Source organism: Thermobia domestica, chromosome 1 (genome assembly GCF_964235325.1).
Source record: "Thermobia domestica chromosome 1, izTheDome1.hap1.1, whole genome shotgun sequence".
NCBI lineage: Eukaryota > Metazoa > Arthropoda > Insecta > Zygentoma > Lepismatidae > Thermobia > Thermobia domestica.
This window is the reverse complement of record NC_137454.1, coordinates 277,454,604-277,482,473: the sequence shown is the minus strand read 5'-3', so window position 1 is coordinate 277,482,473 and position 27,870 is coordinate 277,454,604. Positions and strand designations below refer to the sequence as shown.

The following is a 27,870-nucleotide window of genomic DNA, read 5'->3' as shown; positions in this document are numbered from 1 at the left end:
TTATTCAAGGCTGCTGCAGTTTATTTGCGTTATTAAACTACTTACAGCTGTGAACTTCTTGTCCCACTGGGTAAAAATTTCGTAGATATGTTGTTGGATGAATATCCAAGCTTGTTCACTTTCCTTCGGGTACTGCAAGTGTAATACATGGAAACACTTGAAGCAGATATCCATGGCCTTCAAAATTGTTTCCATCCTGTATAACTGAGTTTCGATGCACACGAAATATGCTTCTGGATTTTTTATATCCTTCGCTATAACTACAGGCAAAGGTTGAACACCACAGCCGAATCTTTTCATCTTCTCATGATGTGCTTCTAAATTTGCCTGGAGGTCAGATGCTTCCTGCAAAACACAAATATTTGATAAGATTATGTTCAAAAGCTGGAATAAATATCATGCATTTGAAATAAAACCTACTGTAGGGACAATCTTAATGTATGTATTTATGCGGACCCTCTGCTCAATGAATGAGGAAATACTGCAGACAATGGATGTATGAGCATTAGCCCAATGAAAGTGAGTCTTCGCCTTGGAAGTTTCGTTTAGCGAGAAGTATTGGTTCGAGGTGCTAGCTAAGTGATGGTGATTTATTGGCTTTCCATTCTTCATTATAGAAGTCCTGGGGGCATTTCTTATGTTTGCATGTGAGGTTACCGCTATTTTTATGCGCATCAATATGATTCGTGATTCTTGAGTTTTGGACGTTCCAACCAATAATAAAAGAATGTACAAATTACCATGTGGACATGATAATGAAACCTTTCCAATGGGTTCGATTTCGGAATTACATTTATGTAATTATTCACTACTGCGGAGGAAAAAGTTAACTAGCTACTAGGAGTATTTGATCCTTTCGGTCTTTCTTTAGGTCTCATCTAAAATTCGCTTCCTACTACACCAAGAAAAGTCTGACAATTTGTCGCGTGAAAAAATCTTCCTCATATGCTCATATAGTTGAATTTATGTCTGGAAAAGGTAAATTGAAGTTCAACGTATCAAAATGAACTCTTATTTTTTCTTCACTTTTGGTATTGTACCGCAACACGGGAGTGCGTTTAAGGTGATATAGCACTTGACGCAGTTGTTTACTTTCTGAGACAATATAAACACGGTATTAAGATGAAAACTGTGCCTTCCTTTATCTAGGACGAACCAGGGGCGGATCCAAGGGGGGGGGGGCAATTGCCCCCCCCCCCAGAAGAGGAAACTTTCTTATTTTATATATATAAATAAAACCCATCCCAAAGTTTGGAGCCCTTAAAGTAACAGTATGGCAACCCACCGTCCCCGCCAGAAGTCGGTCCTGCATTCGCCCCTGGGATGAACTTAAAGGGAAATTGGAAAGAGTAAGAAAAAAAACGATGGTCCTTAAATTCATGCATTTTCTGTAAATTTTCAAAGCCATGAAAGATAATAAGGGTACATTTTACCTAGTAAAATTACAGTCCTTAAACATTACTTATAATTCGAAAATAAAAAGGCATATTGCGTGATTTAGTTGCATTATAGACGGGTTTTAGATTGAGTACAAATATCACAATTCAGTAAAGTAAATGGGTAAATAGTACCAATACAATGATTTTCGTTTAGAACCACATATTCGCTATAAGCAGCATTCAATGGAACTGTGCCACTAAACAAAAAGATAAAATCGCAATTCTAATTTAAGAATTAGAAAAAAAAAACTGTTCGTTGATAAAAATTACACACACACAAAACACGATTTTCTTCCCCTGCTTTTGGGGCTTTATGTGTAAATTCATATAAAATTATGTTGCGCAATGAGTGATAAGAATACGGTACGAAGTGGGGCGCCAAGCTGTATAAAACTTATGGTGGCGGAGGACGTGACCAACTGATTCAGTGTAGGGGAGTTTCATTTTTCGCAGCCCCTTATCAAGGGCGAAATTTGGAGGTTGCAAGTGATGTAATGTAACAAACGCACAAGAGCCACCTAGTATCAATGCATGTGAAGTGTATTTGTAGCCGACTTGGAAGTGAGTACGGAACGCTTTCAATTTGGCCACAACGACACATTTTATACCAAATTGATATTTGGTAGCTATAATGCGTTTGGACATAAGTAACATCATTTTCTACCTGAAGGTCTCACTATGACTAAGAGATTGCGAAAAATTAGACTCCGTACACTGAACCAGTTTGAGACGCGTTATCCAGCTGTATAAGTTTTATACAAGAAAGCACCGTCCAACTTTATATCGAACTTGTGAGTTTTGACATTACACTGATTTTTCTGCTACGTTCGCTTTAGCTGCAATATGGAAATGATCTTAAAACTTGAGAATCAATTTTCCCCTTTCTGCAGCGTCGATAACGAAACTCACGTTCGGCTGTGCAAAAGTACATGTGAATAATTAAATAGTGCCAACAAATGTAATGTGTCCCCTCAAACTTTCGATGAAACGTAACCATAAAAATTAATTTCACATACATTTAAATTTTGCTGGTTGCTGCTAGGTTACATTGTAAACTATCTGAAACAAGAAATGCGAAGAGTTGAAAAAGAAAGTGACGTCAGACTCAATACTAAAGTGTCATATATATATTTCCTCTGTTCTGACAGAGAGAATGAGTGTTAGTAATTTCTTTCTCTCTAAACCTTCGCATTTCTTCTTTCAGAAAATTTGAAATATAACTTACAGCAATATATATATATATATATATATATATATATATATATATATATATATATATATATATATATATAATTCGAATATATATAACTGAATATTTATGGGATTTCGAAAATTTATTATGAAACTTGAAGAAACAGTTACTCGATTTAGACCACCTTTTTGAATCATTTAACAATGTATCTCGGATAAACAATCTTTCGATTGATCTGACGCAAACATCCACTCTTCCTTTGCACTTTTTCATTTTATTTCTTCCTCAGGTTTTATTTGATCCATATACTTCTCTATTTCTACTATACGGTATTTAACTTAAAAAGCAACATACCTTAACATGAAAAAGGAATCCCTGCTGCGCTTCTAACTTTGTTGGCTTCCAGTATCCTCCGCTATCTTTCCTCTTTACCGACGAAGTAACAGGAGGAAAATGTCTACCTAAAAGTAGCAGCAGAATTACATTTCTGGCTCCTGTAAGTATAAAAAATGTAAATGTAATTAGTACAATTGCTTTAAACTGTAACGTCTTAAAAGAATATGCCTATATAACATGAATAATATCACATTACGAAACCTAATGGATACAATGTATTGAATACCAAATACCATATCCTAATTGCATTGGTTTCTAACTACGCATACGTTGGATTAGTTTTGATACAGATCCAATGAGTAGTTTCCATTTTTACTACGATTTTACACTATACGAATGTGACTAAAAAGTGAGGTTGACATTCGGTGTACTTTCAGTTTCTATAGGGTGAAAAGAGAAGTAGACTGACATTTAAATCCATTCAAGTATGATGTACAATTCAAGTACGATCATATTAATTGTTTAATTCACAGAAAATAGACACAATTTAATCATTAATTTTTACAAAATTTATTGCTGGTATTAAAATGTGGTCGCGTCGAAATTTATAACATATTTGCTGTCATGAGGAAACTATAGACACACGAGTTTAGATATAAATAAAATGTTTACTCCTAGAAGTACATAAAGCTAAGCTAAGCTAAGCTAAAAAAAAATCTGGGTTAAATTAAGTAAAGAACAAGTTTTAAGGTTTCGTTAAATGTCTACCGTATGTTAAAACAAAGTGCTGGTTTTCGACAAGTTGGAACGGAGGGCTGACTTCAACAATTCATAACTTGAATTACTCTCATTTGTTCGAAACCAAACTATGATAGCTTTTAAAGAAGTTTATTGTTAATACGTATATCAAGTTTTAAATTGATCTGATGTTGTTCAGAAGAGTTCTTGTATATTTTGTAAGATAACGTTTCTTCAGAACTGAGAAAGCGTATCAATAGAGAGATTTAGCTCGTTTTGAAGTTCAGTGAAATGTCAAGCTAAACCTAAAACTGTTTAGTGTAGATTATGATTTTCATATAAATGTACATTTAATCATGTACATATGTTCGGCGAGCGTATTAAAGCAGGCGTGTGATATTGCCAAGTTGACTGACGAACGATCCCAGGATGGCACATATCATTTAAAAAAAAAAAAAAAAAAATTCGCAACACTTGCTCGCTTCACATAAAGTACTGGAAAACCATTCCTGTATTACCAAATGAAACTTATTTGCACTACTCACACACTCAAATACTTAATTATATTTAACATACTACGTGAGTCTTACAATTAGTGTTGTAAAAAAACGTTTTTTTACTGTGAAGTTTTTTTTTTAATAAAAAGCCGTTCTTTTTCATTTTTTTTTCAAATGTGTTTTTTTTCTGAGAACTATTATTTATTGATTTATGTTGCAGATACGTGAAATAATCAGCAGAACTTGAGTCGAAGCCCTCGTAACTTACATATCGTTCATTTCTTTGTACCTATACGAAAAAAAATGTCTGATTATCCCTTTCGGACCCAGGTCATTTTTGGCGTTTCCCTACATTTTCAGTTAGTGAGTTATTGCTCAAAAACCATTAATCCGATTGATTTGGTTAAGGCCTAGTTTGTTAGAAAAGGGATGTTGCTATTTTTCATGTAGGTTACGTTGCACTGTTGCCAATGGGAGGGAAATATTGAGGGAAATGTAGGGTGAAAATTTACAAAAACTTCCCTAACCGATTTTCAAGATTCTTTGTATTCAGCACCACTGTTGCTACATCGGTCCAAATCACCTAAAAATATTTTTGGTCTGTTGATAAGGTACAGTGAAAACCTGAAGTCGCTGGCTTAGATGCAAGGAGAGAAAGAAAAAAAATCTGTCATCATACACATGAAATTTCGACAGTTTTTACGCCTCAGGAGCAAAAATCAAGATATATCGGAGCTACAGCTTCCCTAATAAATTATCTTATTGAAACTTTTATGGTGCATCCTCTAGGTTAAAGAAGAGGCTTTCAGATAGTGGTACGTTTCTTCCAATGTAGCCAGCAAGAGGGAAATAATAAAGACAAAAGGGAGATTTTCCAAAATTTTCCCTAAAATCGGAAAATAAAATTTTCTGTTAGCTGGCACCACTGCTACCAGACACACAAAAACTATCTTAAAATAAACTTTGGCATCCCTCTAATATATCCTACAAGTATCGTGACGGTATCTAATAAAGTAAGCATGCCATTTAAAAATATCTCATTCTACCTATAAAAGTATGAGTTATCTTCCCACTTAGAGAACAAGGTCTACTGTAAACCTCAACTATACTTCCCCCAATTATTCTATTGAAACTTCCTATACTGTTGTTGTATAGAGCAAAAACGATTCTTTGATACGCTGGTACGTTCGTCCCGATGTAGCCAACAGGAAGGAAACAATGGAGACAAAACGGATTTTGTTTTCAAAATTTTCCTCTAAAATCGGGAATTAAATTTTTCTATAGCTGGCAACACTGCTACCAGACAGACGCAAACTATCTTAAAATGAACATTGGTACACCACTAATATGGCCTACAAGTATCATGGCGATATTTAAGAAACAAAGCTTCTAATTACAAAAAAATAGATTACGGTCAACAGAAAAGTAGAGAAAATCTAAAAAAAAAAAAAAATCAAGGGTTAGAACCTAATACGAATTGTTAGTGCGCCCCCTAATTACTCCACTGGAACGGTCTGTACCCGCTTTTGTTCAGTAAGGACCAATGTTCGACTGCCGTAAGTTGACTTGCGCTCGGACATATAAGTACGGATTTATAAACAAAATTCTCGAAGTTTTTTCCAAATTTAGGGAAACTTTAATATCCATAGTTGGTAACGCTGCGCGTAGGCTATTTGAAAAAAAAAACGAAATTCAGAAAAAAACGAGAGGCAATGTTTTGTTTTGTAAAAAAAAATGTTCATTTCTGAAAAAATACGAACGTTTTTTTTTTTTTTTCTGTTAACAACACTCCCTACAATACTGATAATAATTGAGCTTTCCTGTTACAGTTCACAACAGTTAAACATGCGCTGAGTGAATGTGCTACTTACCTACATCTAACTCATTCTGTTCAAGAAGTCTTGCATAGATCGCTGCGTCTGGTGCACTTTGCTTGGTTTTCAAGAAAATGTGTTTCAACTTTTCACTCTCTGTGTTCCATTTTGCATATAAAGACACTTCCTTATCAGGAAACCTTTTGGTAAAATCACTTTCGATCTAAAACAAGAACAATAAGTAACATAAGATCACTTTTATTCGAAAATTGTAAGAAGTTATTTAGCTTTCAAAACCTATTTTGACCATATTTTAAACTTATGACTTAAACTTAAACGTATGATATATTTTGACCATCCGTGTTCTAAGACTTGTGGGAAACATCAGTGAAAGACAGAAAACCAGATATGTTTTAAATGGGAGTATTAAGCTTGATGTAATCGTAAAAGCGGTTTCTTCCGGTGCTGGCTGTTTAACCAGCTGTGAATAATCTTCATACAGATGTATCTAAGTAGTTTTATTTTGCAATTAAAAGTGGATGCATCCGGAGAGAAGTTTCTTGAGGGCTGACCCCACTTCAGCACACTCGGTATACATGATTTTGAAATACAAAAAATATGCAACTTTATACAGTTTAATCATAGATTTAATTACATATCTATCACTTACCAATGTATATCCCAACGGTTGTTTTAAAACTGGAAATTCCGAAAAATACTCTGCAACTGGTTTACTGCTGTTACGCAGATCAGCTACTCGTTTGGATGAAGTTTTCTTCCAATATTCACAGACCTTCTCCCAAGGTTCCATGGAATTTTTTAACCAAAGAATGCATTCCTCAAGGTCTTCCTCGTCATTCTCTAAAATTATCAGGATTTCGAATATTAGTAGTGTGAATTATGTACATGGATCAATAATATCCATTATACATACTATCTGCTCAGTGAAGAAAATAATATAAAATGTCATCACCAATTGGAGACCAAATTCCAACGGACAGCAGATTGCTCAACGTGTAAGTTAGAAATCAGGGGTTTTCGATTGAACAACACTGTCTTCTTCGGTCGTAACAATAAAAGGAGACTAAAAGGTAAAAACGGTAAAAGACGACTGATAGTTCAAAATCTAAATATCACATTAAGTAAAACTAAAGCACTGACGCACTGCTTGATTTACTAACGTGATTTTTTAGGATTTGAACGTCGGTCATCGTTTACCATCTATACTTTTTAAGTTTCCTTTTAACTTTAAACCGAAGAAGATTGTGTTGTACAATCGAAAGCTCTTGATTTGTAGTTTAAGCTTCGAGGAATCTGCTGTCCATTGGAATTCAACACTCAATATAGTCTAAAGACTTAATAATAATGAATAACCATATCAAGCAACTAATTGTACGTTTAAAGATTCTCTAATATTTATCGATCACTTCATACATTGCAAAAACTTGGAAAATAGAAGACTGGTTTTCGATCTACATAAGTGAATGCGCTCTTGTGAATGTTTTTTCGTTACGCAGACACCAACGAAGTCAGGTCCATAAAACACCGGTACTCTGTAATGCCCTACGTGCTTCTAACTATTCAGATATCTTGTTTCTACCACTTGCCATTGAACACGTAACTGTGCTTTAATATTGATCGAACTGAAGTGATACTCTAAATAAAGAACTTATTTAAACTAACACTTAAATTTTGATTTTCTTAGGTATCCACTTAAATGTAAATATTATAATTCGAAAATTTATCATAATACCCCGATAACTCACGAAAATGAGAACTGGCTCCTGAAACCCTATAACTGTAGATATACTAACACAGTTCAAATCTACGGATGGATGCAACCGTGACCTCGCGAGGCGATTTTCTCTTGATTCACAAGGCTCTAAAAATGACAGACGACACGATGGGAGAAATGTATAAAAGGTTGATTACTCGGTTTGTAAGCACCTGGAACGTTCTATCGCACGTTCTACAATATTTGTGGGATTCATAATTTAACATATCTACATTTATATCAAACTCTTTACCTTCGGGAGTAATTGGACTGCTTGGAGTAGTATCTTTTCTTCCTTTAATCGGAAGAACTCCACTGTGTCTAAGATGTCGCTTTCGATTATTGTATTTATCCCATAATTTTCCTCTTGCTAACACCTTCTTTCCTTGAAATGCACTATATGGTACATAGTAGGTATGCTATTTGAGAGAAAATTAAAATTAGGTGTGACTCACAAAACAAAACAAAAGATAAATAAACAAAACAAATTAATTTAACTTAAAGTTCACATAGTATATTTAACTGTGTTCACTATATCTGCGCAGTAAGCAAAATATTGTAAAATGTATTCACCAAGGGATACCAAATTCCAAATTTCTCGAAGCTAAAAACACTAGATGAGAGCTTTCGACTCTGCAAGACAATCTGCACATCACGCATAAACGTAAAAGGAAAAGGTAAATATGATTAGAGAAACGTGAGTATTAAAAATTAAGGGGACTCCTATGGTTCGTCTATGGTGTTCGACCAGTGTCCTCGTGGTCCTGCGTTCAATTTCCGGCTGGAGAATACCACTTTTAGGGCCCATCCAGCGTCAGGCGGCGAACTGGGGAGGCACCTAGATACAGACTTGATAACAACTTAGTCTAGAAAGTTCCTGATACGCCTGTTGGCGGGCAGTGACGCAAGCGGGTGACCCCCACCTAGTTACTCAGGCGGATGTAGTTTCACCAATCGTTAACAGATGTCGTTGGGACGGTCCCAACGCCATAAGGCCTCACACATGAATTTTTATTATTTGTTTTATTACAAATCTAAAGATCACATAAATTAACGTGAATCACTAACGTAAAAGAACGTGAATGATTCAGCTTTACGTATTAGATTTTTAAGTTTCTAGTACTCGGATGTCATCCTTGTGAGTACATTTTACTATGTTTACTTTTAATTTTGTCTTGAAAATGAGAATAGAAGTTAAAAAAACCAGCAGAGTCATCTTTTACAATAATAAATTACCAACAAACTGCTTTTGGTTACATTGTCCTAGGACAATATGTTTTGTTTTAGCAATTAATGTTTTTGACAATTCTTTCAACAGTGAAAATAGGCGAGTGCAATAATATGGCTGCCAAAGACAAATCGCTTAATAAAAAAACATGACCAAAGTTCGTAATTTATGAGGCGAAGAGTAGAGTAAGCTTGAGATATTTTACGAATCAACAAGCAACCAGTTCTTGGATTACTTGAAAGAAACTGACCCATATGTGAACGTACTAACCTTGTTTTCTGTAGGGAAGACTTGAACAATGGAGTCAGTAATTGTTGAAAACGTTTGACTAGTGATTCTGGAATGAAAAATACAAACACATCATAACTGTACGATATATGCCATGTGGATATTACTGTTACGAGTGTTTTCAGCAAACCAGAAGACACTGATTCATGCATGAACATCATAAATAAATAAATAAATAAATAATGCTCTCTCTCTCACACACACACACACACACACACACACACATATTATATATATATATATATATATATATATAATTGAAAATCATTATGTTTGTGACTCTAAAACTCCTGAACCGCCCGACCGATGCCGATCAAATTTATAACATGGATGAGGTTCGAGGCTGGGCTAGTTTTAGACTATTCACTTTGATGGTAGAAAGGTGGTGTAAAAATAAATAACATTTAATAACTCCTGAACCACTCGACCGATCTTGAACAAATTTTCAACATAGATGAGGTTCAGGTCTGGGGTCGTTTTTATGATTTTAATTTGATGGAGAAACGTAGGGGTGGAGAAGGAGGGGGAGATATATAAAAATCAATTTATATAAGACTGAAAGTGACTATTTTTGTAACTTAATAACTCTTGAACTATCCGACCGATCTCAATCAAATTTTCAAGATACATGAGGTTCGGATCTGAAAACATATTTGCAATTTCACTTTAATGGTAGATCCTAGCGGAGGGGGAGGGACGTATAAATAAAAACTAATAAAACCTAATAACTTTTGAACCACATAACCAATCTCGATCAAATTTTCAACATATACGAGGGTCGGGCCTTGGGTGTTTTCTATCGTTTCACTTTGACAAGCCAACTTAGCGGAGGGGAGGGGGGAGATATACGAAACACAATCGAAATAAAAATAACTGCCTCTGTGACTTCATTACTCTTGAACCACCCGACCGATCTCAATCAAAGTTTCAACATACATGAGTTTAGGGGCAGGGATTACTTTAGGCTATTCAGTTTGACGATGCAGCGTAGGGGAGGGGGAGAGACATTTCAAAATGATCAAAAATGACCGGTATTAGTGTTGAATCCATAGTTTTCAGGGTCGATGAGAGAAACAGTGACACTTCTGATGCTGTTTCAATCCAAGTTCAGCCCAGATAGTTGGGTTAAAAATGATCGAAAATGACTAATATTAGTGTCGAATCCATAGTTTTAGGAGTAGCTGAGATTAACAGTGACAATTCTGATGCCCCTGTGCCGCAGCAAGGAGGGGGAGCTATATATAATAATGATCGAAAATGACCTATATTAGTGTCTAATCCATAGTTTTCGGGATCACTCAGATGAACAGTGACATTTCCGATATATATAAATGATCGAGGTGTATTTTACAGTGTAGTATGTTTCAGCTGATATTAATTCAGCATCTTGCACCTCGCAAGATTTGGATCTATATCACGCAAACTGGCTGTGAGTGAGAATGATACACAGGAGTTACGGAACCACTTTATTTTCTTTTAATGAGAGCGCCGAATAATGTTAATATAGGGTATCACAACAAAGCCCACAGTGCTCTATCGGTAAGACTGAATCAAGGAAAATTCCTTTTAGTGCCAGGAATTGACGGTCATGAGAAAGTCTTTGGGAATTACCATTTAAAAACAAGATGGTGCAAAAGCAATGAAGCAAAAGCCTCTTGTGAAGAAGTTTGGAAAACACACGCAAAAGATATTAAGCCAAAGAGACAAAGTACATTCTTAACTATCTTCAAATTTACCGGCCATTCTTCATCCAAAAAAACAGGAAGAGAACATTTTTTGTGGTGGTTGTGGAGTTTTTTTTATTTTCGTTGGCTTTCACGTGGGATGTGTAAAGAGTGATGGCACGAGGAGTCTTCGAATTACAACACACATGGACCATATGTATGATACTTTTTAACACTCTCAGCCCCAACCCTGTTTGAGTAAATTTCATCCCGGGACCAGACTACAGTTTGCTATGAACACCGTCAGCCCATGTGTATCTATTTGATACACGTGGTCCATCAGTAAACCCTCACTGTGTATCAAAAAGATACACATGGGGCTGAAAGTGTTAATGCGTACCCTTGCTCGTTATTACTCTATATAAAATAGAAACAGCTGCAAAGATTTCATATTTACCCAAACAACAGTCGTACAGAATATCTATTATATATATATATATATATATATATATAAATGAGTATCACTTTCTTCTACTGAAATTTAAGTCGAAACTACTATTCCTCCACGGTAAATCAACTATTTTGAAAGTCAATTCTCAGCGATCACTTTGACAGTTTCTAAAATTTTTTTTCTATCTGAATTACGTTCATTGTTTGCTGAATCGAATGGACTTTTAATCATTTTGATATCTCCAAAAATAATAGTTATGAAGTTTTCCGTCGAACATAAATTTCTCCAAAAACAGCTCGTGTCATCACTTAAAAATAGTAAAAAAAAAAAAAAAAAAAAAAAAAAAAAAAACACGAAAGAAATAAAACAAGAGTTCAGAATGTTTAAAACCCTCGTCTTGAATTTTCAATATACTGCCACATTAACTGTAAAAAATTCAAGCAAATCTAAACTTTGAGCAACACGGACTGGATGATTTCACATGAACTGATCCTACTTCGAATACTTGACTCACTCACTGTACGCAAGATTTAAGATTCTTCAAGGTTAGTCATTACGTTATTACTAATTTGCCACACAGATATATTACATGTTAGCCCTTTCAGGTTTTTCTTAAAAAACAAAAAACTTTAATTACCACTTAACCTCTTTCACGTCACTACACGCTCTATATCATGATTACACTTCAATCACACTTTGAAACAAATCAAAATATAAAACAAATTTAGAGCTACAATAAGAATGCAATTAAAAATACTTTAATAAATAAATCTTACGTATAACAAAACAAAAACAGAAAATACTGCTCTTTTATTCAAGTATTTTACTGAACAAACCTTTTGTCGGCGCCAATGTGACGTATGATTACTTCAGTTAGTAAATTTCTCGTCCTGGAGCTCAAACAATTATGTATCTTGTACTCACTTAAAACTTCTCTTCCATCTAAAGAATTTTCCAAAATGGTTAACAGATCCTACAAGAAAACATTACATTATTGTTTACAGTAACTCAAGGATACAATATTGAGCACAGTAGTATAAGGGAAATTTGTAAGTAAAATACAACTTCTATGACGAAAATCAATATCTGCATTATATTGAGAAATCCTAGTGATATGCAGCAATTGATTTTATCACAATCAGTTCCACAAATATTGGTGATGGCAAACGAAAATTGACCAAAATATATTACTATTATTTGAAGATTATTTGAAGCGGTTCCCTCTGTCAATACTTAGCTTCAGAATCACCCGATTATGTTTCTGCCAGTAAGTTTCAAAACACCTTGCTCTTACAAATGGCAACCTAAAGAGTCGAAAGTTTCAGAGAAGGAAGTCTAACCCTTTAACGTCTTATAACTGTGCCTAATTCTGATTCTTTATTTCTGCTTTTTGAAATACTTTCATTTCTAAAGATCATTCTACCTTCTGATAAAATCAAATGATTATATCCAAATAAAATGTGGTTCATTCTTAAGAGCAAGAGTTGACTGCAATATCATTTCGGAGAAACATAAATAACTGTTTCTAAAATAAATCGCCTCTGCTATGCAATAAGAACTATCAGGGAAAAAACAAATCTACCAACAGAATAAACCATATATTACGATACCTTTCATGCAGTATTAAAATACATTATCATATTTTGCGGTAATAGTAGTAAGAGTGACATTACTTTTAAATTGAAAGGAAAGTGGTTAGAATTTTATGCCTAAAATGTAGACTTTCCGTCGACAGCTGTTTAAAAGATTTAAGTATTTTACCACTATAAAGTTTACATATGTATCAGGTAATAGTATATACAAATGTCTGAACTTCAATACAATTTACATGCTTATAATACGCGTTGAAGAAATTTATTTTCACGTCCTATCTAAATTTGAACATAGACCAACCTACGAGGATTTAACTATAGTAACACCGCAAAATGATGCAGTGGGTCACAGTCTGAATACTTACAAAGTTCTGTAGTACACATTGTGCCTGGAAACTGGTTTCTCCTATTACATTGACCGGTACTACAGCTTGAGCCGTCTTAATTCCTCCTCTTGCTAGAAGCATATTGCAAAGAAAATGGTTATTTTATCCATGTATCTACATATATATGTGTACAGGAACGTATACTATCTTCACTCATAATTGCAATGTGAGGTACAGTATGTCAGTATGGGGTCAAGTAAAACAGTACATGGCACAGAACATTTTATTACAGAGGTAAAAAAAACATCATTAAAAAACATCTAATTTTACACAAACGTACACTTACGTATTTTACATACACATACTACATGCAAGATTGATAAAGGAATCTTTTGATACAAAATGGCGGGTCTTGCCTAATGACAGTAAGAAGACAGGTGTTAACATGATGATAGCTGCTTGTTGATCAAGCTTTATATTACAGGAACATGTAATTGTTAAAAGTGGATCCTGTATATTGGTGAGTAGTATATGTTATCTAACCAGCGTGTGCAATATCTTCATACAAAGCAGGAATTGAATTGATGTTGATATTTGAAGACATACGTTAAGCACAGACGATCTCTAACTTCAGTAACGATTTTTTTTCTTTCCTTTGGATGCACGTTTTTGGGAGCTACGTTGGACGATGAACGCCATCTTAATTCTTCATGCATACCATTACAAAGAAAAAGTGGAGAAAACTGAAGGAGATTCTCCCGTATACTCTTATCTAACAGTATTGCCAAGATGGAGGGAACACGAAAGAATATCATTCGTAACCCAAGAAAATGTAATATCTCAGAATCTGGACGTTAAGAACGCAAAGATATGAAAAAATAGGCGTCTGAACATTCAATTAAGAAGGGACAGCGACGAAGAAAAGTACATAGAAGGGTCTTAACTAAACTGCAAGAACAATGTGAATTTCAATATCCATAAGTAACGCCTAACAATCATTTACAGATACCAACAATGATACATTAAGTCAGGGTAACCACTCTTTCGTGATTTCAAAATTCCGTGACATTTTCCCGGTTTCGAGAAAATCTTTTTCCTTAAGTGATCTGCAAAACGTACTTCCTAGTTCACCTCAGATCTGATCCTTCTTAATATTGGAAGTTGTGGGAAGCACTTTATCAATTGTGCTTTCTAAGCTCCCATGCAATAAATGGGCTGGAAAGTAGATGATTATTTGTAAACCACTTATAACTTATTTAACAATTTTCCAGCTCGTCGAACAAACTACAAAAGATTCGCAGAATTTCTGTTTCCGAAACAAATTTCCAGCTTAGCATGAACATAAACATTTAGATGTTACTTCTCGGGCCATGGAAATAATGCTGAACAAAGAACAAGTGCTGCTGGCAAGAAGAAAGTACCACAATGTGGAAGTTTTGATACTGTACGACATTTCACAAATGACAAGCTTCTTGTTGCAAAGCTACGTTCTTTAACATTACCAAAGACTGATGAACCTTTTCTTCGCGAGTTTCAGGGAAAGCTGGCTTAGAAAATTATAAATGAAATGGAATATTTAAGTTTAACGACCCACGGTTATGTCGGTTAGGCTAAAGGAGACGGTGATAATGAGTGAAATGAAGAAAGTGGGAGGAAACGGGAGAACCCCAAGAAAACCCATGAGCACGGTTTTTGTCCATTACAAAGTCCACACGGCGCGAGCTGGGATCGAAGCAGGGATCCTAAGCACCGGAGGTGAACGCTCGACCACTGAGATCCCGCACCCTCGAAAGCTGGCTTAGCTCTTTCCGATTGCAATTCCCTCCAGGCCAGTATATTGTCTGCTGCTGGTTGTTTTGTAAAAGATAGCGTTTTGAAGAGCCAGCGATTAGTTATGATTGATTTCAAGGAAAGTGAAAACGTAAAGTAAGCTAAGTTTGTAAACATGACTAACTTATACACCGAAAGATGTTTTACGAAAAGCCAAGACTATCGGAAAAAGACATTCTTGAATTTCGAAAAGATTGTCGCGTAGGATGTCAGAAATCTGTATTGAAAGTAATGGAGAGGTCACCTCTGGAAACCAAACTGACAAGAGCAATTTGGAGAGTATTCTATTTACAGGTTTCTGTAATTCTTGAAGTTTTAAATTTCCAAGTTTTCAACTCTCCCCTGGAGTCTTGGTCATGAAGGTTAAAAGCAGGAAGAAAAAGAACAGAAACATCAAGGAACAGAAAGGAACGGACTTACAAAGAGGACAAGATATGTGGAAAACACATTGTCAAGTGCGTCAGCTATCTGCAGATGGTCTTGAAACAAACTGAAATATGGCAGTCAGTTTGTGCGCCTTTTCTATTTCTGTTGGAAGTTTGCTAACTCATGTTATTTTTATTATAATGCCAATACTGTGAAAATTTTGTGATAACAGCCTCCCATTCGTCACTCAGTCATCCCTTGTCTAGATTTACTTTTGGTTTCGTTAAATGAATAAATAAAATTTCAAAAAAGTCTCTCTACTTCATTTCTGGCTCCAAATAAAATTTTTGAATCTTCTACCCTGCACTGCGTTTCTTTTAAATGTTTCGATAAACCTGACACCGGATTTTCGCTTTCGAATCTCTAATGTGTTCCTTCACTCTCTTGGCAACTGCATTTTATTTCGCAAATACCATATTTCTCATTGGCATCTGTGTAATAACTCTTAAATTGGGTGATGTGCTTTTCTAGCGTTTTAGGTGGTTTTAAACCTATACGTAAATCGTATTGTGTGTAGATACTATTTCCAGAGCTCCTACTGATCTGGAGAAATTTATTTCCCTGACTTCTCCCTGACCTTTGATAGGAAATTCCATGACTTTTTCATGACGTATGTCGGATGACGCTGACATATAAATAAAGAATAGATAACGGTGAATATTTATATATATGAGAACATTTATTCTATAGAGACAAATAGTAATCAACTGCTCATCGTGCATTCCACTTACCTCCCATAAAAATCTGAGCTACGTCTCATACTGTGACCATTAATGGTTGGCTAAACTGAAATTGGGGACAATTAATGTTAGAAAAAAATATATTTTATAAGACATCCCTGACTTTCCCTGATTTTCAGCCTTTTTCTCTGAGTTTCCTCACCTGCACCATTTTCACTGAGTTTTCCCTGACCATTAAGAACCCTGATTTAATGTAGTTGTCAGTCTAGGAAAAATAGGCAATCCTATCCATCTTTATCCTTCATGTCTGTTTCAGGTTTATCGGAACTTAAATTCCTTTTAACCCGATTATACCAATTATTTAATAAGGAATAACAGTTAGTTCACCATTGGATGAAGATGCCGGATTTATGCGCATACTCAACACGAGGGGTGATGTGAAATTGTTCCTGTGACACTAGAAACGATAAAATTAACTTATACATTCGTGAAAGGAGAGAACAATCCAATTTGTTTATGCACCACGTCATCTGTAGGTGCGAATTCAATAACACAGAAACAGTGAAAAAATGAATGACTGGACCAAAGATGTTCTCAATACATGAATACTGGATTATTCAAGCACAAGAGCTAGGCCGTAGTACAAGATTGTAGTCTGAGTGGAGATCACAGACTTCAGGAGTGAACGTGTGTGTGTGTGTGTGGCTGTTCTGAGTAGGGTAGTGGTTAATGTATCGGCACGGTATGCCAAAGGTCCCCGTTTAGTCATTCACTTTTCACGTGACGTGTAATATTGTTTATTCACTTAAACTTACCTTGTTTATTCACAGTCAATTCTGAAATCACGACTATTTTCTTACAGGCACCTCTTCAGTGGGAAAAGAAGGTGATTTGAACAGCAGTACTAACCATTTGAAACCTTTCCTCTCATAAACATCTGAGAACGTAGGTTTTAACTTCATATTAATAACACTAGCAATATCTCTGAGGTCAATCTGAAACTTTCAAATGATAACTTTTATAAGAAGTAATAAATTTGGATTCTAGAGAAAAAATGTTACTCGTAGAGAGTAGGGGCGGTGTAACAATCGAGAGAAAGCATGGGGTCTGGAAAAAAAAACCCATAGAGCTAAAACGTGGTTTGGAGAAAAGTTCCTAACGGGGAAAAATGGGGTCTCGGGCGAATTCCAGCGCGGTGTTCATACGGAAAAATGAAATGAAATCTTTAAGTTTTACGTCCCACGTTTATGACGGTTAGGCTAAAGGAGACGGTGATGATGAGTAATGAATGAAATGGTGGAATGAAGAAAGTGGGAGGAAACGGGAGAACCCCGAGAAAACCCACGAGCACGGTGTTCATACTGAGTCTCCAGCGAACGAAGCTACTGTGTTTATTACAAAATTGTTTAGCACTCGCTCTAGCTCAATTCACATGCAGTATTCAATGACCTTTTAGTATACTATAAAACCCATGAATACTGACTGACTGACAACAGTGCATGCCAAACTATGCAGTTCAAACCGGTATAGCTACAAGACGAAACTTCGCATCAATAGTAATCATTAAGTGTTGAATAGATGTCTGCGGGCAGAATCCAAGAGACAAGGGTGATTTTGTTATAGGAACAGCACAAATCAACGGCTATCTTTGGAAGATAGTATCTTATATTTGCATCTAAACAGAAATACCCTGTTTCGAAACGACATAAAATTACAAATCTTCACAAAATTAAAGATTCTAAACAGAATTTCCTGATTTTTCCGGTTTTCTTGGTTGACTGGTCACCGTGTAAATCGCGAGTTTCGATCATTCAGGGAAAGAAACTATCCGGAAAGCATGTAAATACGTTTATTAGGGTGGATCGAAGAAAGAAATGCAGTTTTAAAGCTCTCACCACTAAAACGATGAAATATATACAGTATGTTATAGCAGCTTTAAAATATAGGATCCAGACAGCTGTAAAACGTTGTTAAAGTAGCCAAAATTTCAACAACAATGGCCATATCCGCTGCTGTAACAATACTTCACATTAACGGTTGAAATACATACTTTGCGACGTCTTTCTCATAGATAATCAAATCCTTTCAATAATAGATATTTAGCTTTTCTGAGGCCTAAAGATACCTACTTTTGTCTCATTAATAAGGGTCATCGTTTGAGTACGGTAAAGTTACAAACTCTTCCATTTACCCTAAAATTTATCACAGAGATGATAATTTGCCATAACCATACCATTCATGTGCACAATGTAGGTTTGAAGTTGAACTGTAATCAAAGTTAAACTTACGTGGCTCCGGTGAGTTATTAACCGCTGAATCCAACACGTCTTCACAGTTTAAACTTTCGTACAAATACGTTTCAGCGCTTTCACCAGCAGCAGCGGTAATAACAGTAAAGTCACACACCTGAAACTGAAATTATATGCAGTACTTACTGAAAATAGATTCATTCGTTGTACAAAGGATACATGCCAGTTTCTGGTGATATTTCACTTACATGTGTAATCTTTTAAAGAGATAATAGCTGTATATTTTAGCATTAAAAAGACTCGTTAATATGTTTGTTAGTTTTTGAATTAATTTCTTGGTACCAATAAATTTAGAACGTATTTTCATCTCGTGAAGCTTTTTTTTTTCTTTCGGAAAATCTACCATTTTCGGCATGAAGCATCCTATAATGACTTGAATGTTATTACAAATTCAATCTTCAATACAAAGAAACGCATTGTATAATGTTTAAAGACATAGTTTCATTGAGGCTAAAAAACAAAACGAATCCACTACAAAACAAACAAACAAACAAACATACACACACACAAAAAAGTAGATCCTGTAGCACAGAAACTGATCTTAACATTTCGCAGAAATCAACGCCATGCGTCTATCTAAATATATATCATGTTAGCCATAGCTTCGTCGTCACAGCATTCTTTTGGACTAGAAAGTCGAGAATACAAAGAGGCCACTGAATAATCCACTCTTTCCTCACAGTAGAAATACTCGGTCAGTGTTATGTGTCACAAAGTGAATTAAGGCCCTCACCAAGACAATAACTACATAAATAAGTTTTGGAGAAGCGAAAAGAATGCATCTTGAAAGATAGCTATACGTTGGATAAATAGCATCTTGAACCATAGCTACACGTTGGATAAATATTTTCTTCAACTCCGTATCGTATTGTAGAGAATATTTTCTTCCAATTGATCGCTCTATCAAACAAGTAGAACTAGAAGCGTAATGTCGATAGGCGTATTTTACAAATGACAAAAAAAGATGATATTTTTCCAAAAAGTCTACCTGTAGCATGGTATTTTTTCTAAACGACGATGCGTGGCTGATGGACCAATATCTTCCAACAAGATAGAAATAGCCTATAGGCAATTCTGTCATACTGAGATATGGTCCTTTCAACATGTTAAGGAACACCGTCCCGAAGATGTTGCTCACAAAGAAAAAAAAAGTTTTAGGTAAGTAGATCAAAAACCAAACAACTAGTATGTTGCACTGTGGACTGATTTAAATCAGGGAGATATACAGGAAAAAAATATCACGGAAGTCATTTCACCTTGATATCTAATACTAAAATTCATGTATTTGCAATACTGTCCTTCCTATAAAGATCAGTATTTCAGATATAGTTCCGACAATAAGATAATGTGCAAAGCTTAGTGGGTTTTAATAACGTGCTTTTTTCCAGAATGGCGCAGCCTGAAAAAAGAAATTGTCGCAAAACCTGTCACGTATAATCATATGCAGTTTTAAAGTTATGAATATTTATCTGAAAGTAGATCCTATCATAATCACTTCTGAGATATGTGTCCGGAGTTCTACTTTTAACATTCACTTGAAGATGCTACTGAGATACAAGATCAAACGCTCATCCATATTGCAGTCATTCCATGTCAAATCAACACTAAGCTTGAACCTTTCAGATTCACTTAACTTTTAGTACACGGTGAGACAGAAGTCCATTTTTTTTTTTTTTTTTTTTTTTTTTTTACTTTTAAACATATTTTTGAAAATTGCCCAACCCCACAAAAAATTCCGCAGTTTTATATACATAAGTTGTCATAAGTCCGTAACCCTCAGTCATATAAAACTAATTTCCGGCCCATTTTAAAGTTGTTGCAATGCCCTTCAGTTGATATGCAACACAAGAGAGTCTGTAAATAAAAACAAAATTACAGGAACAATTATGAACTGATTGGAGCTAAACTTAGTACAAAAATGAGTACATATTGTACCTTACTTGATTGTCATCAGTGTGATCCAACAGTTATGAATATTAACAAATGAATTAGATATTTTCGCTTTTAGGAAATGCGCTGTATTAAAATTAGTGTATTGATAAAGTATCTGTTATTACTAATTGGGGAAGCTCGAACAAATACCCTAAAAAACGTACTTAGTTAATTAACTGTATTTCTGCTGAATTTCGTACCTCATTAACAGAAGAACTACTACTTTCCGTTGTTTCTGACACTGGAGTGGAACAAGATATCGGCTGGTGTAATTTCATATCCTCCTTATACTTCTCGTAGCTCTTCATAAATCTAATTCGTGGACCCACCTTTGGGATTAACTCCTTTATAAGATCCGGAGTGAGATGTTGGAACGTGTCGTCGTCAATTTCTTCATCTGTAAATACGAATTCAGTGATGATTTTTAAGGTATTAAAACTGGCCCTTGAATCAAAGTAATGATAAGAACAGACTTACGGTGGGCACAAAAAATGTTCATACATTTATCTCAAATTGTTCAACCGTTTCCTTCTGATGTGATCAGAAACAACAGGCAGCATTGCTATCAACATGAAGAAATCATAGGAAATGCCCTCTTCTTTCCCTTAAAATGAGAATTCTCAAAACCACTGGGACACGCGTCCACTTATATTTAATATGCAATTAATCTTTCAAGTTTCATCTTCGTAGCTTGAAAAGATCGTGAGATAGTCAACTTTTCGTACCAATTTTGACTTTCCAGCTCCCACTTAGAATACGCACTTTAATCAAAGTAACATCATAAATATCCTGGTCGAAATGTTAATTTCAAATGATCTAATCGTTTTCCGCCATGCAACTAAAATAAGATCCTACTATAAAACGCAGGGTTGGCAAAAACCATGGTTTTTATTAAAAAAAAACCAAAAAAACCGGTTTTTTTGGTTTAAACCAGGTTTTTTTGGTTTAAACCAGGTTTATATGGTTTAAATGATTTGCTCTATATATTCATATCATATATGGACAAAAATAAGTTTGTTTCGCCTTGATGTTATTATGCAACAACCGGGTTATGCTGGAAGGGGTCACATAAGCTTAAAGCGGAATAAAAACCGCTTCTCGAGTTACATCCGAGAGAAATTGTCCTCCATTTGAACTCGGAACCAGGACTAATTGGCCACAAATGCGATACGTCTGCCGACTCACTCACGAAGGAATCCTGATAAAAAAAAAATACGTTGTACTGATCTTTACATGCTTCTTAATATAACTGTCAAGAGTCATTTCAGAAGGACAAAAAGATAAACAGTTGCACAAGTGAAACCATTACACAGAATTAATTACATATGAACAATTTCAAAGTACGACGGAGTACAGAAGAACTAATCTAGTTCAAGTTAGTTAACAACGACTTTTATTCGTACAAATTAAAGAAATAATCAGTAAGAAAAGTGATTAAAGATACGAATTATTTGAGTCCACTTTGGCTCAGACTCATTTATACATAAATAGATACCAAAGATACTTCTCATTTCACTAAATGCCTCTCGTGGGGTCTGTATGACGCCCCCCCCACACACACACAAAGTACGGCATTTTCGATGTATTTTATCAATAGTAAACATTGAAACGAAACAATATTTAGAATTTTTCTTCGATTACAATTACATAACAATAATAATAACTACAAAAAATCACAAAATAAACATTTATAAACTTGTAAAAAAAAAAAAGTTGCTTTTGTAGTATAATCTTTTTGAGTAATGAATGGGGAATTTAGGTCTGAATATAATACGAATAATATACGGGAGTGAAACGTGGTAACCCACAAATGTGTGTTCATCAAGATTTTACAAACACTTACACTTTTACGAACATTTTTTTGTTTTTTGGTTTAAACCAGTTGGTTTTTTTTGAAAAAACCAGCTGTTTAAACCTTGGTTTAAACCATGGTTTAAACCACCTTGGTTTAAACCAGCCAACCCTGATAAAACGTACACTGATTCCCACGTTAGTTCAGCCACTAAGAAGCTATGGGTGCTAAATGAACACTAAAAGCCTTCCTGTTTCAACTGACATCCTAATCACTACTCGCTTTGCAAATGAGATAATTTATAGGGCCCCACCGGGAATCGATACCTGGACCCCTTGATTACAAGGTGAAAAACAGATCTAATCTAACCTATTGATATTTTTAGGTAACGCTGTACAAACAAAGTGGCGGAACAAGTTTACTTTATTGGGTATCTCAAAAGTGCTTCAAAAATTACTTCAAATGTAATGACGGGCAAATATGTAAAGCGGAGGCAGATTTGCGGGCTGAAAGCCAAAAGGGGAGGAGTATTTTTATCGTTGGGTCCTCAGGGTAGCCGCTTTCACTTTCTTCAGCATCGCCATGTGACTAAAACGAAACTGTAGCACAAAAAATAATAATTTTGCCATTACTACTACACACGACTGTATTAAATATACGTAAATAGGATTACTGTTTTCGCAAACTATGTTGTCGATTGGCCTACTTAGAGTAGATTTGGTTACGTCCAGGTAGGCCCCAGATACCTAAACAAACACTTTCTGTTACCAGAAATAATTGTCAGAAAACACAAAGCAACCTATGCTAGGTGGCCGATAAAAAGCATGAATTTTACTTAACTCGGGCAGAGCAGGGCGAAAGTGGTAGGCAGGCGGGTTAGCGCGGGGCTGCATCCGTAGGGAGCAATCATATCAGCGATGGTGGGTATACGCATGAACTCCTATTTATTATCTGTAAATTAACTTTTACATACTGTTGATTGTCAGGAAAAACGTACATATTCATTTTAATTTTTTCACCATCAAAATTTAATATCGTATTTTACCTGTAATGTTCCGTTTGGTAAAACAGTCTGTAGCAGTCCGTAAATAATTAATGTCCTAAATTAATCAATGTTTCAGATATTCAATGTTTAAAATAATAAAAGGAAATACTACACCAGGAACAACGAAATTTTCCAACTCCAGCAAGTTCTAGAACAAAACTCATAAAAACACAAGGCATTACTGCTGTATGCCAGACCACACGAAAATAAATAAATAAAAAAAAGATTATTACTCAATATCTCCCCCAAAATACTAGGTTGTGACCCTGGCTTACTTAGTAGTGCTTACTGTTCGAAATACAGTGTGGACGTATGACATACAAACCAACTTGTGCAAGGTGGACTCTAAAAGCACGAATGTCATCTAACCGCGTTGGGCAGAATTGCGGCAGGTGGGCGCCAGCGATAGCGATCGGGTGCGTACACACGAGCAGGCGCTTCAGCGATGGTGAGTATACGTATAAATGAGGATAGAGGAAAACACACACTATACGTCATACAATGCATGACTTGTGTGCAGAATAGGCGAGGGGGGGGGACTAAATGCGATTCAAAAAAGTACAAAATTAAATGTTAGATATTGCTCTTTCCTGTGGTTTGAATTCGTTTCCACACATAAACTGTTCGACTGTTAAGTATACTATGCCCATCACACAACTTTAAGAATTTCCACTCCTTATTTCCGTATAACCTGATAAAACTCAAACACGATATGTTACACTTCTGATTTACACACCTTTTTCACACTGCCTTTCCCATAATCATAACAAGTGTACCTCTCCGCTAAATAGTCCCTTTCGCCTCAATAGACACTGCCCCTTACAACATCAAAAACAACTAACAAGAACAAGTATTTTGTTAACTTCAACTATTCCCCTCACCTTACTTTCAATCACCCTTCCACATAAAGCAAAATAAATTCTAGAATTCATCTGGTAAAATTTCTAAGATTGGTCCGCCGATACAGCAGTTAACTCAAAACTAACTATTATATCGGAATTCTTGTAGCAAAAACAAGTTAAATAATACATTAGTTTTTATGAGCTTGAGGTAAAAAGCTCTCCTAAACTCCAACAGTATAAATTACACACACACACACACACACACATACATATATATATATATATATATATATATATATATATATATGACCATAACTACATACCCATAAAACTCACATAGATAAATACAATAAATACAATTCAGCTGCATCTCTCATACATATTACTTACTTCTCACTAAAGTACAAAATTGCAAACTGCATAACCAATCTTATCCACAAAATTGAAAACGTACTAGAAAACTGCAAGGGTTACTAATACCACAAACTTATTTTCTAACATCCCACCATCGAACCGATTTTTATTATTTATAATGTTTGTGTTGACCCTGGCTTAACTTGGATATCATACACCCCTGAGGGCGGGGGAAGGGTATAATCGAAGTAAAAATACCAAAATCGACCAATAGATAAAACATATAGTCCAAATGAACACAAATTTGTGTGGCCAGGCTCGTGCACGTTCACTAGAGAGTCTGAACTTACGCGATCATTATCCTTACCATCCCTTTAATTATTATCGGGTGCGTTCACAGGAGCAGGCGCGTCCGCGGTGGCGAGTATACGTATAAATGAGGATAGAGGAAAGCACACTTTATACGTCATATAATGCATGACGTATACGTCATATTAGTTTGGTGTTGTTAAATATAGTAGTATCAAATTGAAAATAACAAGACAGAGATGTAACGTCAACAGCTAAACGTATACGCGAGTTAGCAAGAGATCGCAATAATCGAGGAAAAGATGGCTCTGGCAGTCTTTTGAAATGGTTAATTATTTCAGAAATATAGGTTTTCTGAAGCTTAACTTTTGTTCAATTGTTTTCCGTATGAGGAAATTAAGTAGCAAGCTCTGCGATCGAGTGCTGAAATATAAAAATTCCTGTAATATTCATCTTGTAAATGAGACTGCCAGAGCCACCCGGTGCTCGATACCACAATGCGCATGAGTTGTGACTCTCTAGTGAGTGTGCACGAGCCTGGCCACACAAATTTTTGTTATTTGGAGTAATATATGTTTTATTTTCTGGTCGTTTCTGATATTTTTATTTCATGATTATACTCCCCAACCCGAGGGGTGTAAGGTATCCAATTTTAACCAGTGTCAACTCAAGTATCATAAATAATGAATCGATTCCAGGATCGGGTGTTAGAAAATAAGATTGTGGTACTAGCAACCCTTGCACTATTGTGGATGGCCTTGATCGTTTCGAATTTTGTGCTTAAAATGGGCAAGCTGCATAAGCATGTATCCCACCTAAATTAGAGACATTACTCAGAAAATAACACCAAATATAACATTAGCTATTAAAAATATTCATTTAATCTCAAACATTGCATTCAATTGCGCTCCTTTGGGGGGCGCAGTGGCTTAGTGGTAGAGTCCCGGGTTCGATCCCAGCCTCCGCCAAGTGAACTTTGTGGTGGACAAACACCGCGTGCGTGGGTTTTCTCGGGGTTCTCCCGTTTCCTCCCACTTTCTTTATTCCAGCATTTCATTCATTACTCATCATCACCGTCTCCTTTAGCCTAACCGGCATAATCGTGGGACGTAAAACTCAAAGATTTCATTTCATTTTCATTTTCTGTTCTAAACGTTGCGTAAGATTGACATGTATAGCAAGGAATGTGGAGCGGAATTGAAATGAAATCTGTAAGTTTTACGTCCCACGTTTATGCCGGTTAGGCTAAAGGAGACGGTGATGATGAGAGATGAGTAAAATCGTGAAATGAAGAAAGTGGGAGGAAACGGGAGAATCCCGAGAAAACCCACGCACGCGGTGTTTGTCCACCACAAAGTTCACTTGGCGGAGGCTGGGATCGAACCCGGGACCCCAAGCACCAGAGGTGAACGCTCTACCACTCAGCCACCGCGGCCCCAATACAACTAGAAGAGATTAGTTATATATATATATATCTATATATATATATACGAACCAAAGGAATAGATTCACTGAATCGAAAAAAATGAATGAATTGCTAAAAGAAAGTATGGGAATTGTTCAGTTTTGGGGACGGGGGCAAGTTTTCAACCGAATTTTTGCGATATTCTATTCACATTCGGTTAGGTTAGGTTAATAACATTTCATTCCGAGGTAACGTTAGCAAGTGAAGGCGGGTTAGAGCCCCGCAGTACATGTTGTTTTCTAACTTTGTTAGTGTTGGCCCCATCGCTAAACAATTACCGAAAATACATGCCCAGATGCATTTTAGGCTTACTAGTGCAAAATAATTTCAAGTGCTTTACGACGGATAAAATAAGGGAGGGCATACGAAGGATGACTCCCTTAGTTACCCTTTCCCACTGATGTATATTCACCATCGTTCACGCGCCTCATCCCTGAGAACGTAGCTTCGGCCTGCCCTGACTCGGTTACATAGGGTAAACATTTAGGCTTTTTAGTGGCCGCGTAGCACAAGCTCGTTTGTTTTTTGGAACTGTAATTTTTATGCAATACACGCGCAAGCCGTATTTATACACAAATCGTAAAAGATGTATAATTTTTCAACAGTTACTTCTGGTGGCCCAATTGAATTTTATCTGTGCGAAGTAGCTTTTCATGTCACCCAACGCAAATCTTTTAGGCTATAATAAGAAGGAAATTTGTGGGATATAGTATACGACAGTGCCTCATCATTTAGCGAGGACTCACGAAGTGCAGTCTTTTAAGGATTATTCATTGAGGATATAGGAACTTGAAAATGAGGTAACAAGGCGACTTTCATTTAATTACTGAGTAATATAAAATAAAATGTACGTCGGTTTGCGCTGTGTTATGGTATGCGAAGAATAATAATGTGCCCTTGTACGTAGTGTATGAGTATATGTGGGGGATTTGAAGCACATATCGCATGTCACGTGCACGTGGATGCTTCTTACTACTTCTAAATGTAATAAAATCATTTTTATACGTAGTGCAACAGTAGGAAGTATCCACGCGCATACATCATGAGGTACTGTTGTATACCATTACCAATTTGTGAAAGAATTATATTTTCCCAACAATTATTTCGGATGGTCTACCGAAAGTAAACGTACACGATCCTAAGTACGGGATATACAGTTTAAGGACAGTAATGCTCTTTTTTCCGTAAAAATTATACTTGCTAAGATGACCCGAGTAATTTGCTAAGTGAACAGTTGTTAAGATTGAATAACTTGACCATTTCTTTAATAACATCTACTTTAACATATATTAAAAACTCAAAACAAATAAAGCCCTACCTTTGAATATCTTGATGTATGTGCTGAGATTATTTCTTTCTAAGAATGCTTCCATACTCCTTTCGTCAAGGGTCGAAGCAACATCCCAATACAACAAAAACAACGCGCCAGGTCAGCCTGGTTGCCTGGTTGGTTCAACTCACAGTATTGCCAGAGTAGCACACTCGCATTTCATGTTGTGTTCAAAGGACAAAATATGAACAATACACATTGTGCACGCAACTATAAA

The 27,870-nt window shown here is 35.8% G+C and overlaps 1 protein-coding gene across 6 annotated transcripts; it reads right to left on the bottom strand.

The window, feature by feature from the left end:
- Nucleotides 1-27,784, bottom strand: LOC145661096 (uncharacterized). 6 transcript variants are annotated; one of them, XM_081726540.1, is made up of 11 exons: nt 27,642-27,784; nt 20,717-20,913; nt 18,564-18,687; nt 13,379-13,470; nt 12,258-12,394; nt 9,289-9,355; nt 8,044-8,209; nt 6,687-6,877; nt 6,074-6,239; nt 2,986-3,125; nt 1-345 (listed from the first exon to the last, which is right to left on the bottom strand). In XM_081726540.1, the coding sequence occupies exons 1-11, from the start codon at nt 27,694-27,696 to the stop codon at nt 1-3; spliced, it is 1,680 nt and encodes a 559-aa protein (XP_081582666.1). In that variant the 5' UTR covers nt 27,697-27,784. The 6 variants fall into 6 exon arrangements, with proteins under 6 accessions (XP_081582666.1, XP_081582670.1, XP_081582678.1 ...); XM_081726544.1 differs by having other exon boundaries at nt 18,564-18,681; XM_081726552.1 differs by lacking the exon at nt 27,642-27,784 and adding an exon at nt 24,586-24,772.
- Nucleotides 27,785-27,870: the final 86 nt, after the last annotated feature.

Coding starts and splice junctions, on each gene's coding strand:
- LOC145661096 (XM_081726540.1), bottom strand. CDS start 27,696: ATGGAAGCATTCTTAGAAAGAAATAATCTCAGCACATACATCAAGATA. Junction 8,210..9,288: donor TCTTCCCTACAGAAAACAAG/GTTAGTACGTTC, acceptor TCTCTCAAATAG/CATACCTACTATGTACCATA. Junction 6,878..8,043: donor CAGTCCAATTACTCCCGAAG/GTAAAGAGTTTG, acceptor TGATAATTTTAG/AGAATGACGAGGAAGACCTT.